Raw genomic sequence first — 17095 nt, forward strand, 5'->3', positions numbered from 1 at the left:
GCTCACCCACTCTTCCAGTCAGTCAGTCAGTCGGTCGGTGGCCGTTGTTTTCTGCCGGTGCCACTGTTAGAAAGCAAAGCGGTAGCGGGTGGTATTGGTGTTGCCAGCGGTGGTAATGGTGGTAATGCTGGTGGTGGCGGAGAGGCTAGCTTTCCTAGCGCGCTCATCGCACGGAATACGTCGCTCTTCTTCGCCGCTTGGGCGTTCACTGAACCGAGCGCACTGCCTGCTGGCTTACCGCTGCTATGTGTTGTTGTCGTCCTCGCTGGTGCTCTTGCGCGCCGGTAGCGGGTGGGAGGGCAGGCAGCCAGGTCGGTCGATGGATGGATGGATGGAGGGATGTTAGAACGGACAAACGCATGGACAAACAGATAGACGAACGAACGGTTGAATACCCAGCTAGCTAGCTAGATAGACAGCCATACCGTCACGCGGACCGACAGAGTCACTAGAAAGCGCCCGCTCCCTTGCTCGCTTGTACCATCTAGAGCACTTTACTGAACCAGTAGCAATCCCAGCAACCGATGGGTCCAGCCGACCCATCAGAATACCACGAGCATCGTCTCCGAGCATCCGCTGAGCTGATCGGCGTTTTACTCTTGCGTGGCTAGTCGGTTGTCGAGATAGACGGGAGGAAGGTGTATTCGCGAGGGTTTTCCCCTCGCTAGCTCACCGATAGGAATTTATAAGTCAGTGACGGGCAATCCTCCCCCCCGCAATACAATGGCCTTGTCTCACCGTTCCTCCGGTTCCGTATCGACACAAGAGCTGTGCTGTCAGTCTGTCTAGCAATCAATTAATCGAATAGACCTCTCCGGCCTTCTGACGTTCGACTTGCAGGCTTCGACTCAGGTCGCAATATAGGACCGACTTGCGTTGCATCCGAGAACGGATTTATCGCGGATATCAAAATAGGTAGATTAGGCATTCCTTTCCACGGGAAAAATCGTCAGCGTACCTCGTTCTCCCTCCACCCGACCCTATCTCGAGTCGTAGTCCGAAATTTCTTCTCGGGTCTTCAGCATTCTTTTGTCCATCAGTTTTCCCCTTCCAGCCGAGCTACTATGGGCATCTCTATAGAGGCACCGTCGGCGAGGGAATTGGCTCTTCGGGAAGGGTTTTTCGAGTGAATTCAAATGTCATGCCGATGTCCCTGGGGGAAGTCACCTTAGCATCTAGAGATGCAGGATCTATTTGGGACACCGAAGCTTACACGATACCCCATACCGATCCCTGCGAATTCCAATGTTCTCGGGGGCCCTAACATCCTACCGAAAGCTGTAAACTGTCGCTCTTGTCGAGCTCGGAAGTGAAGCTGCCCTGAGAGGTCTGCGTCCCAGAATATTGATTCTACCCTCCACTTAGATATCCACGTGCCTGCGTTTTTCGGGAGTTTTGAAACCTCTCCGAGAGGAATCGATGAACCTCGGACGGTGGAAAGGCCTACTTGCGGCTTACAATGATTACTATCATATGTGCAGCACCCTTGCGGACGGTTGAGCGAGCCAGCGAGTGAGCGTATGCCGGGACGAGTTGCCGCGAAGAATCACAAAGCTTTACACACAAACAGGATCCAGATCGACTACATATATAATATTTTCTTGCGTGACTCAAACCATTCATCCGCATTCATTACACATTTGTCTCAGCAGCCGAAGCAGACTGACTATGCTGACCTGGAATGGAAATGAAAAAAAACTCACTCCAACTTTTCCGATTCGTTCTGCCGATTCGCGCTGCGGATGACGATTCAGATAGGATCTGAATCACCATCCACGACTTTATGTTTTCGTCGGGGCGTGCGCTATATGTCGTCGAGCCGGAAAAACCAAAAGGATCTGATTTTACTCTTTTTGTCTGGGCTCTCGGGCCGGAGATCTCAAAATCATCGCCGATGTTTTTGGGGATATTTGCGACGTCGCGAAGCGAGTCCTGTCTCGCGAGGAGCCTATGAATGAAGACGGGCGCGACTCAGAATAATCGGGGGCCCAGCTGGAGCATCTGCGTGTCGCGGCCCGCCTGCGTCACACGGAGAACCCACGAGAGAACACTTTCTCAGAGAACTTGTCCTACGGAGTCGACTTGCGATCGGCTTGCGATTCAGTCGAGGCTCACTTTCCGAAGCGCCTCGATAATTTCGTAGAATCACATCGCTGAGCAAATCTGAAAAACTCGCAAACCGCTTGTCGTGCCTTGGATAGCCCTGTCGACCAGCACGTCGGCGTCGCTCCTCGTACAGCGAGAGGGCACACCGTGGATTCGCATCAATCTCCGATCAAATCTATTGAAATGCTGACCTCGGATCGAGTGTTCCCATTCCCTTAACTGCTCGCAAGTATTTACAGTCCCGTCGGAACACATGTTGCGCGTGCCGCTCATCCGCGAGCTGAGCCCAATGGTAAAATCAGCTTTGCACCAGAGTTGTCAGTCACTCAGCACAGGCGACGAGCATTCAGACGAATTAGCTCCTTAGTACTCGCGGAAGGCGAAAAGGACAAGACTGGGATCACATCAACGAGCCTAACGCGCCGACCCAGGAATATGTGATACATTGAGTTGAGCAGAGACCGGGGTCAATTAACATGGAATACCAGGTGCTCCAGCGACATGCGCGAGAAGGATCACGGAGCAGGTTTAGCCATGAAACAGGCAAGAAGTCATATGAGCCTTCATTTGACTGTGAGACCATTTGTGGTGGTGGAATTCCGAGACCCCATCTGCGCTCTGTCAACGCGAAGTTTCCTGAGTAGTTTGGGAATCGAGTACCTACATATCACCGATCGACGCGTACGCGACTCAAGTTCTGACAGGAATTCAAGGGTATTCCCACACAGAAATCACGACTTGTGCCGCTTAAGTCCGTCTCTGGATTATCGATGCTCCAGAGAGACTGGAAAATGCACCTGTCGGGCCCAGATCACTCAGAAAATGCTCAGCCTGTCTCAACGACGCAACGTTAGGGAGCGACCGCGGAAAAAACGATATTTCGTCCTATCGAGTCCATGTCGATGCTTGGGGAATCCTTTGACAATGAAGCTTCCTCAAGTCGAGTCCGGTGGTCACTGGGCACCATCGGAATTCACGACACTCATGTTGGAGACTGGATCGCTCTCTGGAAATTCGGCCTCGTTTCGATGACTCCCCGCCAGACTTCACTCTCCGGGAAAATATGAGTCGATAGGATCGGCTCTCCTCGGATATCGGAGCGAATTGGTTGCATGTATCAGAAGAAGGTAGAATCCGTCGAAGTTCTCACGAGACGCTCAGAGGGGTGAATCTTGTGAGCATTCCGATGCGCAAAGCCTTAGATGCAGGCAGAGGGATGAGTTAGGAATTATTCAAGGAGTTTTGCTTCCGGTCGCTCCGGAGGAATCGGCAGTCGAAAATCAACCATCTGTGCGTTCCCGTTGATGTTTGTTTCAACTTTATCTAAGTGAGCAGAATTCGATCCATACACCATCCATCTAGTCGTCGATCTCTCAATCCAGGTATCCGTTCCTATCGCTCCATCGACTCATGCTTTCATTGGGATGAAGTGGATAGGATACATTATTAAGCACTCCATCACGATTCGAGCCATACGGACCGTGCGGACACAAACTAGAAAACTCCTCCTGAAACTCAACTCGAATCGTCATCGTCGCTGTTGTTCACACTCTGCCGATATTGACTAAAAAAGTTTAGCAGCAAACCCTGATCGTGACAGAATTCGACAAGAAACTATTGAGCAGTGGTTCTGGAGGGGAACGCGTGAGCCGTAAATCTAGCCAAAAAAAAACCATCACAATTTTCGCGTCGTCGTCGTTGGACATCATACCAAACGCTAAATTGAATACCGTCCGAGTTGGGAATTTCCTGGAATCCTCGGAGAAAAACCTCCTACCAACGAATAAGAATTGAGGATCTGCTCAGAACGAGGCGTACGCTCTTATATCACATGGCCAGTCCGCCACCTACGCGTGTGGCGAATCGTTGAATCTTTTAGTCAAGATGTTGATTAAACCCTCGATCGTAGTACCTGCTCTCGGAATCGAATTTCAAATCAAGTCGACATTCGCTGAATGATTTCTCTTCAGCATATCGGCTCCCAACGTACAGAACGCTGACTGATTGCTGGAGGACACAGGTGGTGATCGGATACATGTCGGATGGATTTTTTTCGTGCGAACAAACTCAAAAAATCTGGATATCCGTCCAACTCGTGCTCGCGGTCTCATCAGTTTCAGAAACGGATGCGCGTCCAAGTCTCGTTCTACCGCTCTCTTCCGACAATATGGCATTTAAGCTCATGCCGATGAGAGACATATATCCGCCAGTTTCAGAAACGTCATCGGCGCCGCGAGATTATCGCCTTTTTATTGTGCGGGGGCTTCCATCGGAGACGTGTCATAGGAAATTATAAATAAATCGAGGTATGCGAGGCTATCGTCACTCAAAGTCGTCGAGGCTCCTCACGCCTTTGGCTTCTAACCCGCAATTAGTGGGAGCATTCGCCACTGATTTCAAATCACAAACTTCCTCTCCGGTCTCTATCCTGCCCCTCGCCGCCTATTCCGATCCGCAACCGTGTTCGACAATTGTCAACGAACTCGTCTGCTGGCGAAGGCTGACTTCTATGTAATTGAACAAAAAAGTGGATGCTGTTCCATTCGTTCTTTTTCCGCTGTTCCAAATCACGAATCTGAAACGCAAATCAGAACAACGACGAGTCGTATGCGTTCTGCGGAAAAACCTGATACGCCTCAGTGGCCTCAAGATTTATGGATAAACTTTTGACACAGATTAAATACATTCAGCATCGTTCCCTGATCCCGGTACTTGATTATAAAATGGTGGACGTTGGCTGCCTTTCTGGCGATGGAGGCCCGGATGCCGGTACTCCGACCTGCAGCCTATTAGCAGCTGAGTACACCCGCGACGAGAATCGAGATCAGACGCAGAATCGAGACGAGGGAGACCTGAATTGAGATGAGTTTTCGATCTCCTAGGATCGGGTGAGCTCCGCTCGATTCGAAGAGATTGCGTGGGAGGATTCTCGGACAGGGCAAGCTTTGAGCTTTTTATGCGACTCCGAAATACGGACTCGCGTTTCGCGCCATTACCAGCGGAAGACCATTATCATTTGAGTTTAAGAAATCTTTGCTCTGAGCCTGAACGTACCGAGCGGTCAGCGGCGCCGTCGCCATCCTGCTCGGGGCGCAGACTGATTTGAGACACGCGGAACGGAAGCTATTCGTAATTGCTCATGGTGACTCCATACATCCGTGCACTTCCGACGAAAAAAAAGAGAGGAAGACCAAATGCGTCTGCGTCCCGCAATTACGGGATTAGATGCTCATGATTTCGAGAGGCTGATATGGCGGGAAAATCCAGAAGATGAGCCACGCTTCATCCTCCGCTCGGATGAGCAGAAACTGAACAGGATCGGATTTACTGAAGTTCATCACTGAAGTTCATTGTTTGCGGAGTACGCACGCCTCATGTTTTCGAATCGAAATCACGGTCTCGTCGTCATCTACAACACAATTATTATGCGGGTATCGAGCTAAGACTCGAACTTCTGTTGTGCTGGTGGCGGATGGTGTGAAACAGCAGCTGGTTTCGAGCGAATGTCAAGAGTGTTGTTTCCGAGCTTCAGCCTGCGTTCCCATTTGGTTTGAATATGTATGAGGAGCAAGTCCTTACGCGCCACTCGCCGCAATAAGCTCCTCGATGCCGGATGTGATCTCGGGGTAATTTTCCGCGTACCTATAGGAGCTCTCGAGGCCCGCTTCGGAAAAGATTGCCCCGCTGCTGATGTCATAGAAATGAATGTATGGTGCGCCAGGCCGTTGGAAAGGCTCACGAAGGAAAGACGGGCAGGCAAGCGAGCCAGCACGCAGGCGGCTAGTGCGATATAGGGGTCTGTCTCATTATGGAGCTCTGAGGAGGCTGCTGCTGCTGCGGTTTCGCTCTGTGTTAATGCTCGTCGACGCGGCCCGCTCTTCCTGGGCCTTACAAAATGGCCTGCCAACCATCCAGCTAGCGAGCGAGCTGCCGTCCCGACACCGGTGGTACTATCGCAGCCACTACGGCTCTCAACGGACTCTCGCGCACAATGAAAAGTCTTAGTGATATCAGCGTCCTCCATCGGGTATTGTTGGATAAGGAACTCCCGGAAAATTAACCTCTTATTATTTCTCGTGACGTTGGAGCGAGAATTGAAATTCTCACCTGGCGTAGCGGCAGAATATACTTTTATGAATATGAGCGGCAGCTTGCTTTCAATGACTGCTCTCAGGACGTCAGCTGCACGTGCTGAGGGACTGTATTCTCTGATTCGATGTCTGATCGGTTATTGATGAAGTATGAGGTCGGGGATATTATAGCCAGAAGGAACTCATCGCTCGAAGGTGAGAACTTCTCGTGTTCGGCCAATAGTACCCAACTGCGGAGTGAATGCTTCCCTCGTCCCCGGAAGCGGATCAAGGCACCGGAAGTCGGTGGATCTTCGGCGGCTCATCAGCCGAGATCTTTGAGGATACGTGATTGACGCTGATCACGAATTTACCTGATGCACATGCGGCCTTGCCTAATGAAAGTCCCGGCGAGCGAGTTGCAAGCTATCATTTTAGGCTGAAGAGAGGACGATCACTCATGCATTTATTCAAAAGAACTCTGTACACAGATAATTCACCACTACAGCCATTTTATACGTGGCACCACGGCCACGGGAGAAAATGTGATTTCTCCAGTCCCCCCCCCCCCTATTTAGATGTGACATGGCGAAGGAGAGTGCCGAGGTGACTGTGCCGTGGGCCAGACAGCCCCACTCTACTGGAGAACGATCGAGATCCGACTGGGTAGCTCGGCTATTCGACTGGAAATCGAGCGAGGTTTTCCGTCGATGAGCATACGACCGACCGAAAACCTTGGAAGTACTCTTCGCGATCATGATCAATAATATAAATCGACGAGTGCCAATTTTCTGACTCAATCGAGTCTCCACAATTGATCAGGTGGAAAACAGCGGATTGTTGCTTTCCACGAGTCGTCGCGAGTCGCTAAAATATAGAAAGTTGTTGACGTGAGATACTACTTGATTTCAGATCGTTCGTGAAGATATCCCCTTGGATAAGGTTGACCCCAAGCAGAAATAGCGTCGATTGATGGTGCGCGGGTGTCACTCGGAAACTTTTACGCTGCATCTAAAAATTCCCTGCTCCTGCAACATTCGCACGCGCTATTCGGCTGGAAGTTCGACGATACTTCGCGATGGTGACGGCGGCGCCGGTTGGGGGTCGTCATCCACCTTCTCGCGGCGCATGGAATGTCACGATACCGTCGTAGCCCATGATCGTCGGAAACCTAAGCAGAGGCGATAGACTCGTCGCATGCACGATTGAATTAACTTCATCTTATGTCCCGGTGGACCAGACCACCGCGGGCGGCGTCATCTTTCTATGATCGACGTCGATTTTCAGTCGTCAGCTCGTTCGCCAGGTCTGCCCATCCATCCGTCCGTCCGTCTGACCGACTGACTGACTGTCAGCCCTCTCGTTGTACTTGAGAACGCTGCCGCACTTTAAGAACAGTACATCAGCCAAATGGCATCATTGTCTCAAGAAGATTGAGCTCGATTCGTCAGAACACAATAGGTACGGGTCGCATCCCTGTACGGAATTGCCAAATTTCGGACGATTTTCACTTCAATTTCTATTTGAAGTCTCGCATCCCTACGCGAATCGAGTTTCATGTCTCCGTTTCTTAGCTTCCTGAAATTCATCCTCGACATCTCACTCCCTCTATTGTTCGGAATTTCTATCGCATCTCGCGGCTTCCATGGATATTCATAAAAATTCATAACTCCTCCACAACTCGAATCTCAGTAGAGACTTTTTGGATATGATGAAGAGCGGTCCTCGAGGAATATTCTACTCCCTCGAGCGTTGCCTCGGGCCACCGTCACCGCGAATCTCGGAGTCGGAGGGCCGAGAGGAAAATCATCCGTTCTCCTTGGAATTCGTGTTTTCTAGTCGCGTAGTCAACGCCGCCGCGTATCATGGTATCTCTGGATCCGTCGTCTGTGCAGGGCACGGCCTCAGTCAGGTTCCGGAGCGACTCGATAAAGTGAATAGAGAAAAATTGATCGAATAAACGCGGTACAAACAACTTCCTGAAGTGGCTCCTTCGAATCTAGTGACGGAATGTAATTTCAAGATCCGGGGCCGCCGTGGCGCTCAGGCCGCAGCGTCTCGAGGAACATGTTCCGCTCTCGAGATATCCGGCCCAGGACGGTAAGGCCCCGGAGAGAATTCCGCACGCAATCGGATTCGGAGAGGCGCTGCGTTCGCTACAGAGGAATACCGGGCCAAGACCTGCAGCTCCTTGAGAAATCGGGAATATCGGAAATCTGTAGCGGGAGGACTCGCTCAGGATAATTTTCTTGCGAAATTGAAAGAGATGAACACGTTCGCTCGCCATTACAGTGGGTGAACTTCAGAGCTCCCATCGAAGCAGAACTGATTGCTAACGGTACCCAGCGCATTCGGACGAGGCAGAGCCATGACTATATGATTGGGATCTTCAGTCTGAATGGATGGACGGACGAATGTTAAAATGAATGAATGATTGATGAATTTGGAAATTCTCGCCCATGCCGACGACTGATGCGAGATTCGGATCGTCTGGGGCAGATTCAAGCTCTCGATCGATCGAAAGAAATATTCAAATCAGCTTCTTCCAAAAGAATCCAACCTTGGGAGACTCAAACCCGTTTTCCCCCTCGGAACGCTCCCCGGAACCGTTTCAGCGTCCCGATTCCGCTCGATTACTCCGCTCATCATGAAATTTTCTCAGCCAAATGTGTTGTTCTCCTCGTTCGTCTTTTTTTCCCCGGCTGACTCACAGCATGCATCAGGGAATCTGATTCATCACGCAAGCCGGACTTCTTCCAATCGGGTCTCGGAGGCAAACAAGTACAACGCCTGGTCCGCGTGTGGGTGGACGGGGGGCTCGTTTTATTTTCGAGAAACGCTCGGTCGAGTCTAGAGTTCAAACATCCATGAGTTTCGATCGTATGCGGCTGGGTTTCCAGAACGCTCGTGGAGATGATGTTATTGTGGAGAGTTATGGTGTTCGATGCGGTGCGATGCTCGCTGTTCGGGCCGCACAGTGGGTCGGTTGACTACAGCCTGAAATACACAGGGGCCTCTCCAGTGTTGGCCCAGATGTCATCACAGCGCTCTCATCGTCGTCAGCGTCCACAAGCTGGATTTCGTAGCTGCTGCTGCCGCCGCCGCCCGCCGTCGTCGCTCGATGTTGGCATTGGTGTTGGCATTGCTGCCGCTGCTAGTAGTGTAGACAGGCAGTCGAAGATTTAGGCGAAGCAACCGAAGAACTTAGCGAGCATTGCCGCCGCCGCCGGCCGCAGAAACTGAAGCACGCTTTGAAGAGGCTGCTGATGGTGGCTGTATGGTAGCTGCTTGCTAGCGTGCTTCGGTGCTTTCATCCGTTCGTTCGTCTGTCCGTCCGTCCGTCCATCCATCAGTCGGTCGTTCCGACCATCCATCTGAGCGACTCAGAGCATTTTGGTGCATTTGAGCAGCCGCAGCAGCGGCGGCGGCAGCAACCGATACAGTTCAGTGCCCCGCTTAGCGTTAGAGTCAAGGGCCAACATGGCTAGCTAGCGAGCGAGCGAGCGAACGACGAACCAACGAGCAGGCAAGCTAGCGAACCGCCAGGAGAAGCCACCTTCCTCCCGGAGGAAGGGAAAGGAGAATACAGCATCCACATCTAACATCCATTCTCTGCACAGCGGCATCAAGTAACTTCTGAAACTTCTGTAGTGCGTTGCCCGTCCGTCGTCCATCGGTCGGTCCGTGCGTTCGTTCTGGTCGTCCATCCGTCGGTCGGTCGGTCCGTCCGTCCGTCCGCTCGACGGTCTGTCGCCCGCCCGCCCGCCCCATTGCCGGCCTAACGCCCGCCTGCCTGCAGTACATCGATGTTTGCTCAGACTAGTCGGCCGACAGCTGAACACCCAATTGACCGAGCTCAACTGGCAAGCTCAACTGGAGTTTGCTTGGACGCTAGCCGCTCGGTATCGAATTGTACCCGGCGACCGATGACCGAGCGAGCGAGTGAGAGCGCCGCTTGCGTCGTCGGCATGATATTATCAAGAGCATTGAATACGAAAGTAGCGCTCTAACAATTACGGACACGACGGCCACGCCCCGCTCTCTAAAGCTGGATACAGCGCAGAAACGAGCAAACATTTTCGAAAAGTGAATTTTCTGTGGCGTACCACGAGCAGCTTGCGCGCCCCGACCATGAGGGAACTTACATAAGCTCGGATGCGGGATCACGGCAGATTCTATTTTTAGAGAGATCGTGCGTTCGTACCGTACCGACGTATGATTGGCGAGAAATTTCGAAACGACTCCGGAGGATCCCCGCGAGAGCTCTGGTCGGGGGTGATCAACAATCGGCTCGAAGGTCAAAGACTCGTCTTGGCAGCCTCTCAAATTTCCTCGTGCCATGCCCCGCATTTTCCCTCGGAACTTCTCAGGACGGCTTTAGCGAAAAGTTCAAGAATATTATGAGGATTCCTGGAACAAATGATCGGCGTCCTCGGAGCTCGAGTCGACTCGACCTCCTCTCCTCATCGGCTCTGCTCGATTTGCTTGATCGTTGCTGAGCGTTCTTGAGAGGGGAAAATCATAATCGATAAAATAAAGTCTATTGCTCCACAAGATCACACCGGGAAACTGGAACGTACATCAGAGCTCTGCCCGTCTCGGCGAACATTGTCGATGAGGCTGCCTATCGATCGGGCTAAGAAGACGCTCAAGCTCTCTGATCCATAGTGTTTTCCCGACAGCGATCCGCGCTGATCGAGCAGCGTGCCCAGGAGGCGTTGCAACAACTTGCAGCTCGAGTCAGGGTCGCGTACCGCTAGCCGGTAGTTCGGAGCGAATCCGCTCGAAGTCTGAGAACCGAAGGGACCCGTATCGGTGTTGGTAGAGCGTTGCGCTTCTGGCGTAGGTGGGAGATTTCCAGCAGTGGGTGAGATGAGAGTGGGCCGCATGTCATTAACTTTGAATGTAACTTGTAGTTGCATTCGGGTTAGCCTTAGTGTGTAAGTGTGTGTGCGTGGATGAACGGACCAAGCCTCGCTAGCTAGCTAGCAAGCAAACGAATGAGCGACCCTCTCCGCACTTGTAGTCGCGGTAACTGGAGCAAGCAATTGCGGCCATACCAGATCCACGCAGCTCGCAAGGAAGCTCACTCGCACGCACACAGACGCACACAATACTTCTCCACCCGCAACTACGCTTGAATTTCATCGCCAACCGGTGAACACGCATCCCGGCTGTATGGAAACGCTATTACGGAAACAAACTATTCTAGTTTCGAACTCAGCCCGCTCGCGCGATGTTCGACTTTGTAAACGACTGCCGAGTGAGTGAGAACGCACTTCCCAAGCCTCCCGACTCGGCCAGTGTCTGACGTGCTGGCGGTTGATTTTCCCCGTGGTTCCCGTCGCTCCATGCGCGGATACACTCGTTCAGGGGCCCTGCCTAATGATCGCCAGTCGTCTCGGTCGTCGTCAACGTCGCGTCGTACATACACCGGAGCTTTGGGCGCATCGTTCTTGAAACCACGCTCTCACGGGAAGCTCGGCGTAGCTTCGAAAAACTTTCCTCCTATCTGCGATGATGATTTACGCTAAGCGTACTTCCCACCAGCTCGGCACACTACCGTATGGTATCGAGCGCGGCGTTGCGTGATTCTGCATTTTCTGAGAACGACGCGGTCGAGTTCTGTTCGATAGCACGGATGGCAGAATAAGTACCGCCAAGAGCGGATATGATTTTCCGTTCAGCTGAGTACGCATATACTCTTCAGGGTCGAGACAGCTCCCGTCGAGCGGAGATTTGCGTGCTGAAGGTGAATCGTGTATGATGACGATAGTGAGCTCAATGTCACTTTCGGTTGGATAGCTCGTATCAGCTCCACGCAGCTAAACAGAAGAAAACTGACTGAAGAGAACTTGTTCGGTTATCCGAAGTTCGGTGGACCGAGGAATCGACCCGCCTTCGATTTCCATTGACTGAACGAAACCGGAAATCTTGGACATCATTGTCTCCCAACTGGCTTTCCCTCATCCCTCCCCCGCCCGGCGTCGAGCCTCGTGCTGGTCAAATCGCTAATTAAATCACCGAACTCGCGCCCCCTGACTCAATCTCGGATTTTACCGCCAATCCGATTCCGCGAAAAAAATCTCAGAAAATGGTGGAGTACCCATGTGAGGTCCCTCCATACTCTACCAAGATTGGAGGTCAAATGGTAAAGAAAAAAACATTCGGATATCGACGGCGAGCCTCGGGTAAAATAAACCGGGCACGATAAATTCTCCATAGATGAAGAGAGTATAGACATGTATAGTAGTTGCTCCGGAGAGATGCGCCTGTAAGCAGGCAGGCGGGCAGGCTCGCTAGTTGGTGGAGTCCCACACGATGACGACGTTGGGGAAAGTATTCCACACACACGCACAACGAGAAGGAGAAGGAGGAGGCCTTTGACTGTTTGCTGGCTGTGTTAGATCACTCTGCCTGCCTAGCCTTCCGCCAGCCTGTCTAGCCAGTTGGCTAGCTAGCAAGGAAGGAAGGAAGGAAGAAAGAAGGGAAGCTTTCTCCGTCTGTCTCTCGATAGCCTGTCCGCCCATAGCAGCTTAGATGCCTTGTCGTTGTCCACGAAGCAGGCTAGTCAGGCCACAGTAGCTCCTCAAAAGGTACGACTATGCTCGGGGAGAGGTTCGAGCCCTCTGTGGTTACCAACGCCTGGTACAACTGCCTCGGCTTTGGGCGGCTCCGCCAGCGTACCAGAGAGCCACAGTGAGAATATGATGAGCGAGAGAAGAACCCAAGATTTGTCAGGCAACCTGAAGCTCCTCTCTTTTTCGGTGGATGCTCTGCAATATGGAGCATCGTTCACCGAAGGTTCGGAACGGTACAGCGTCACACTTTTCCTCGTGTACCTATGTGTCGAATAAATTCTCTCGCAATTGGAACTTGGACGATCGACGAGCGATTCCGCCTCGTTGTTGGCCAGCTAGCAAGCTGTTCGGCACGCGAGTACGCTTCAGGTGCGAGGCAGACGCGACACGGAGGCAAAGCGTGTCGGTGTCAACAGCGTAAATTGCCCACGTAGTAGGACATCCGGCTGACGCTCATGATGATGATTATGTCGTCCGTCTATCCGTCCTAGCGACCGACCAATAAGTGCGCCACCGGCAGCATCGCTCCGACTGTCGCAGCAGCCGCGGCGTTGTGATTTCACTGACAACGGTATCTGAATTCACCTCTGACAGATCGTCGGACGCATGAAAACACCACGGAAACATGAACAGTCGGACCAAGGCTCTAATGATGATCGCAGGAGGAAAGAGGACACATGTACAACGAGCTCGGCCATATATCCGCAATTATGTAGGTGGCCGAGAAAGCCGTCAATCGGGCGTTCGATGCCGATATTCGATCCATAGACTCGACCTGGGCATGAGAGGTTCAGGAAACATACTGAGAGGACTTGAACTCCGTGCTATGAGCCGGAGAAAGTCTTTGGAACCGTGGCTAGGGTGGAGCATCTCCTCAGTCAGCGCCCATGATAGGATCCTCCGAGCCCTCCCCCGCGGGAAGCCCGCAAACGCCATCGTCATCATCATCATTGGCGATCCTCCCGACACTGCAAGTGACGAGCACCGAAATTTTCCCCGGCAGAGGTTCCGCTTGCTGGTGCTGACCAATGGGACACCTCGGAGCTTCGGTGATCGATCAATGAACTCGCTGGCTAGACTTGCCTTCAACAGCCTACAAATGAACGCATAGGGACCCGATTGCTGAAAAACGTAAAAACTTTCCCAGTTCGTGTTCCTGTCTTGACTAAGCCACCGGTCGTCTTCTTCGGCGGCGGCTGCGGCATGCCTCGATGGTGATGATGGCGATTATGATGGTGAAGAGGTTGCTCATGTTGATGATGATGATGATGACAGCGGCGGCGTTGATGATGTTGATGGAGATGATGATTGTTATTGGAGCCGCGAGTGGTTGTTGGTCCGTGTCGTCGTCGTCGTCGTCGACATTGCTGTTCGTACTTCTCCCAGAAGAAGTTGATCTGGACAGAAAGTACGTTGGGGCCTCAAACCGAGCAAGCGAAGCAAGCAAGCAAGCGAGCAAGCAGGGAATCGCGACCGAGTGAGCGAGCGAACGAATACCGAGCAAAGACGAACCACGAGAGTCAAGTTAACATCAAATATTCTGGAAATGCGCCGCTCGCACCGCTGCCACCGGCCGACAGACATACGGACGCATCGGTGGATATAGAGAGAAACAGCAGAAAACGTCAACGACTATGAAGCAGAAGAGGGCAGTCGAAAAAAGCCAGAGAACTAGTGCTTTGGTACCACCACCACCACCAACCAACCAGGCATCCAGTCAACCAACCAAGCAACCACCACCGGCAGGCAGGCACTACGATGCAGAAGACGCACTTGCGGGCAGGTATTTGAATGACTGTGCGCGCGCGTTCAGCGACACATAACGACACTTCGACCGACCGTCGGACCGACCGACCGACTGAACGAACGACGAACGGACGACACCGACAACACTACACAAAAACTACGGAATATCATCACGCTCACAAACTTCCACGCAGGTAAAAACACACAAGTATGCCCTAAGCCCGTCGAACAACCAGCGAACCAACCGGCAACTAACCTACCGGCCGGCGGAGCGAGCAACCAACCAGACAAATAGACGAAACGGCAACCTGATTCGCACTTCGTACGCTCGCTCCGGCGCTCATTACGCGGCGTGCACAGGTGGCCGCATGTCGCGCCCGGCTGCGTGAATTCAATGCCGGGTTTCTGTACGGATGGCTGTGTACGCCATCATCAGAATGCACTGCCGGTCGCCGGGAACGATCTTCATTATCGATCTACGCTCGATTGGGAGTCATGAGTGTTTAATAGACCAACACGATCACCGTTACCGTGGCCGAGTGGACGAGATTAGCGGATCGCGCACTAACATCGAGGAAATAGTTACTAGGGACGAGCCGCGGCTCGCACGAGAAACAGATCGGAGGGACTCACCTTATCAGAACTCTTTTGGAGTCCTCGTGGAGAAAGTCCTGCATCACACTTTGCTTCGGTCGCTGCCAGCTCTCGAGCGCTTGCAGTGAAAACCGGCACTTACGCTCCAATGGAGCTGCGTGCCGGGGTCGATGCACGACGAGGGCGGTCACGGCCAGACCTAGCCTGGAGCCACGATATCTACGCGCACTGCTCCGTTTGTTTTCTTCCGATTTTTTCAATAAAATGTAGTTCTCTCGACCGGCTTTCTACGAGATGTTTCGAGAGCCCATAACATCATCGAGCTCAGCCACTCAGCCAATCGCCGGTACGATTAGCTACCGTATTTAGCGGGAAAAAATGCAGTGAGTACATGTTGGATGTCGTTGTAAAATATAAAAAGTTGTTCCACATCTCATTTATTTGTCAATAATATCTCTTCATCAGCATCATTTTCAGTAATTAAAATAACCATTTCACCAACGAAAGGGTGCACCGGGTGACAAGTTACAATCCAAGCATCTCTCTCACTCTTTTTCTCTGTGTCGCATCCAACTGCACATGACGAATTCCAACCATGGTGGATTGGGCGAGTGACTCTCTCGGTTCCTTCATACAAGCCGAAGGATATATTTATGCATCTTCATCGCTCAGAATAATTTTTTGGTTACAATTTATTGATATCGGACCCGCCGCAGTCTTTCATTGCACACGATTATCGGCGATGACAAAATTGCCCCCATGATAAGTTCTCACAGTTGGAACCCTCTGTGCGAGGAGGAGATGACGGATCGGTTTTAGTTTGGTGACATACATATGACTTCGTATGCAAGCTGTAACATTCATGTCATCGACTCCGATTGCAATGCATATCCAGTACAGTGTGTTTCCGTACGACTATGATCGTTCCTTCTACTAGCCTTACTACAGCTCGACGGTGATCTGCGTATTTGTTGTTGTCGTCGTCGTGGAGTGAAACTAAGATGAACTGGTCGCGAGGAAGTTCCCTCGGCTCGGTTCGATTGCAAATAGCAGTAGATCGGTGTTCATTTTCCTCGTGTGTGTTTCTGTGTTTCAACTAGAAATCATAATCGCGACAATAGACCTCTCCATCGATCAAGTTAATAGCGATTCACTGTCGTCATCCATAGCGGGTGTAATACTTAAGTACTAATCGTCACGAAAGGTAGCTTTCTTTCTCTCTGCTCGGGTGGTTGGTGGTCTGTGTGTATTGCTTCGGTGTCTGTAAAATGACGTATACCAAAAAATATATTTATAATACCGACGCTCTCCGCATCGTGAATATCCTCAGCGAGTCCGCGCTCAACACCAGAGTCGCGATGCTCCCCCGCGGTCGTATTGCATAGTCCAATGCTGTATACCTCTCATCGGGACAAACCTCTCACTCGTTTCCTTTCATTCGTCTTCTTTCCACAGACTCGTGTTCCACAGAATTTCCATGACAGCAAGTATTGCAAAGGCTGCGTCCGTTCTCTCATCGGGGCCTATCTCTCATCTTCTCTCTGCGTCGAGGGAGCATCGCGAGCTCTCATCGAAAAACTCACATTGATTCTCTTTTTGGTGTGTTCATTGCACTGCATACCGGTGAAGTATCGAAGAGTGTACTTCTCGTTGTTGTCGCCGTATTCATGGTACGTTGTGGGCACTTGTTCCGAGAAATGATCGCTCGAACTGCACGGACGATTATCCATTTGCACGATGATGATTAGAACGACAATTGTTGTTATTGCACAGGCTCTCTTGTCGGATTCTTCTTTGTAAAAACGACTTTTTCCCATCGGTCGAGAAGAGTTCGTTTCCCGCATCGATTTTCGACGACTCCACCGATCTCTAGGTGGGTCCGTCCGTCCGTCAAGGTCGTGCAGCAGCGGGGAGCCGCTCCAACGAACGAGTAAGCAACTCGAGGTGTGCACTGTTAGTTCAGTCATTAAGTACAAAACATCGGGTCGAGTTTAGCTA

The 17095-nt window shown here is 51.7% G+C and overlaps 1 protein-coding gene across 1 annotated transcript in view; it reads left to right on the forward strand.

Moving 5' to 3' along the window:
* The window catches only part of LUBEL (Linear Ubiquitin E3 ligase), a 31572-nt gene extending 24433 nt beyond the window's left edge, over positions 1–7139 (forward strand). The window contains exon 32 of the mRNA XM_029110878.1: positions 7089–7139. Within this exon, the coding sequence (XP_028966711.1) occupies positions 7089–7139 (51 nt within the window). The remainder of the gene's footprint in view (positions 1–7088) is intronic.
* Positions 7140–17095: the final 9956 nt, after the last annotated feature.

The sequence above is a fragment of the Galendromus occidentalis genome, unplaced genomic scaffold (genome assembly GCF_000255335.2).
Source record: "Galendromus occidentalis unplaced genomic scaffold, Mocc_1.1 scf7180000077128, whole genome shotgun sequence".
In the NCBI taxonomy this organism is placed as follows: domain Eukaryota; kingdom Metazoa; phylum Arthropoda; class Arachnida; order Mesostigmata; family Phytoseiidae; genus Galendromus; species Galendromus occidentalis.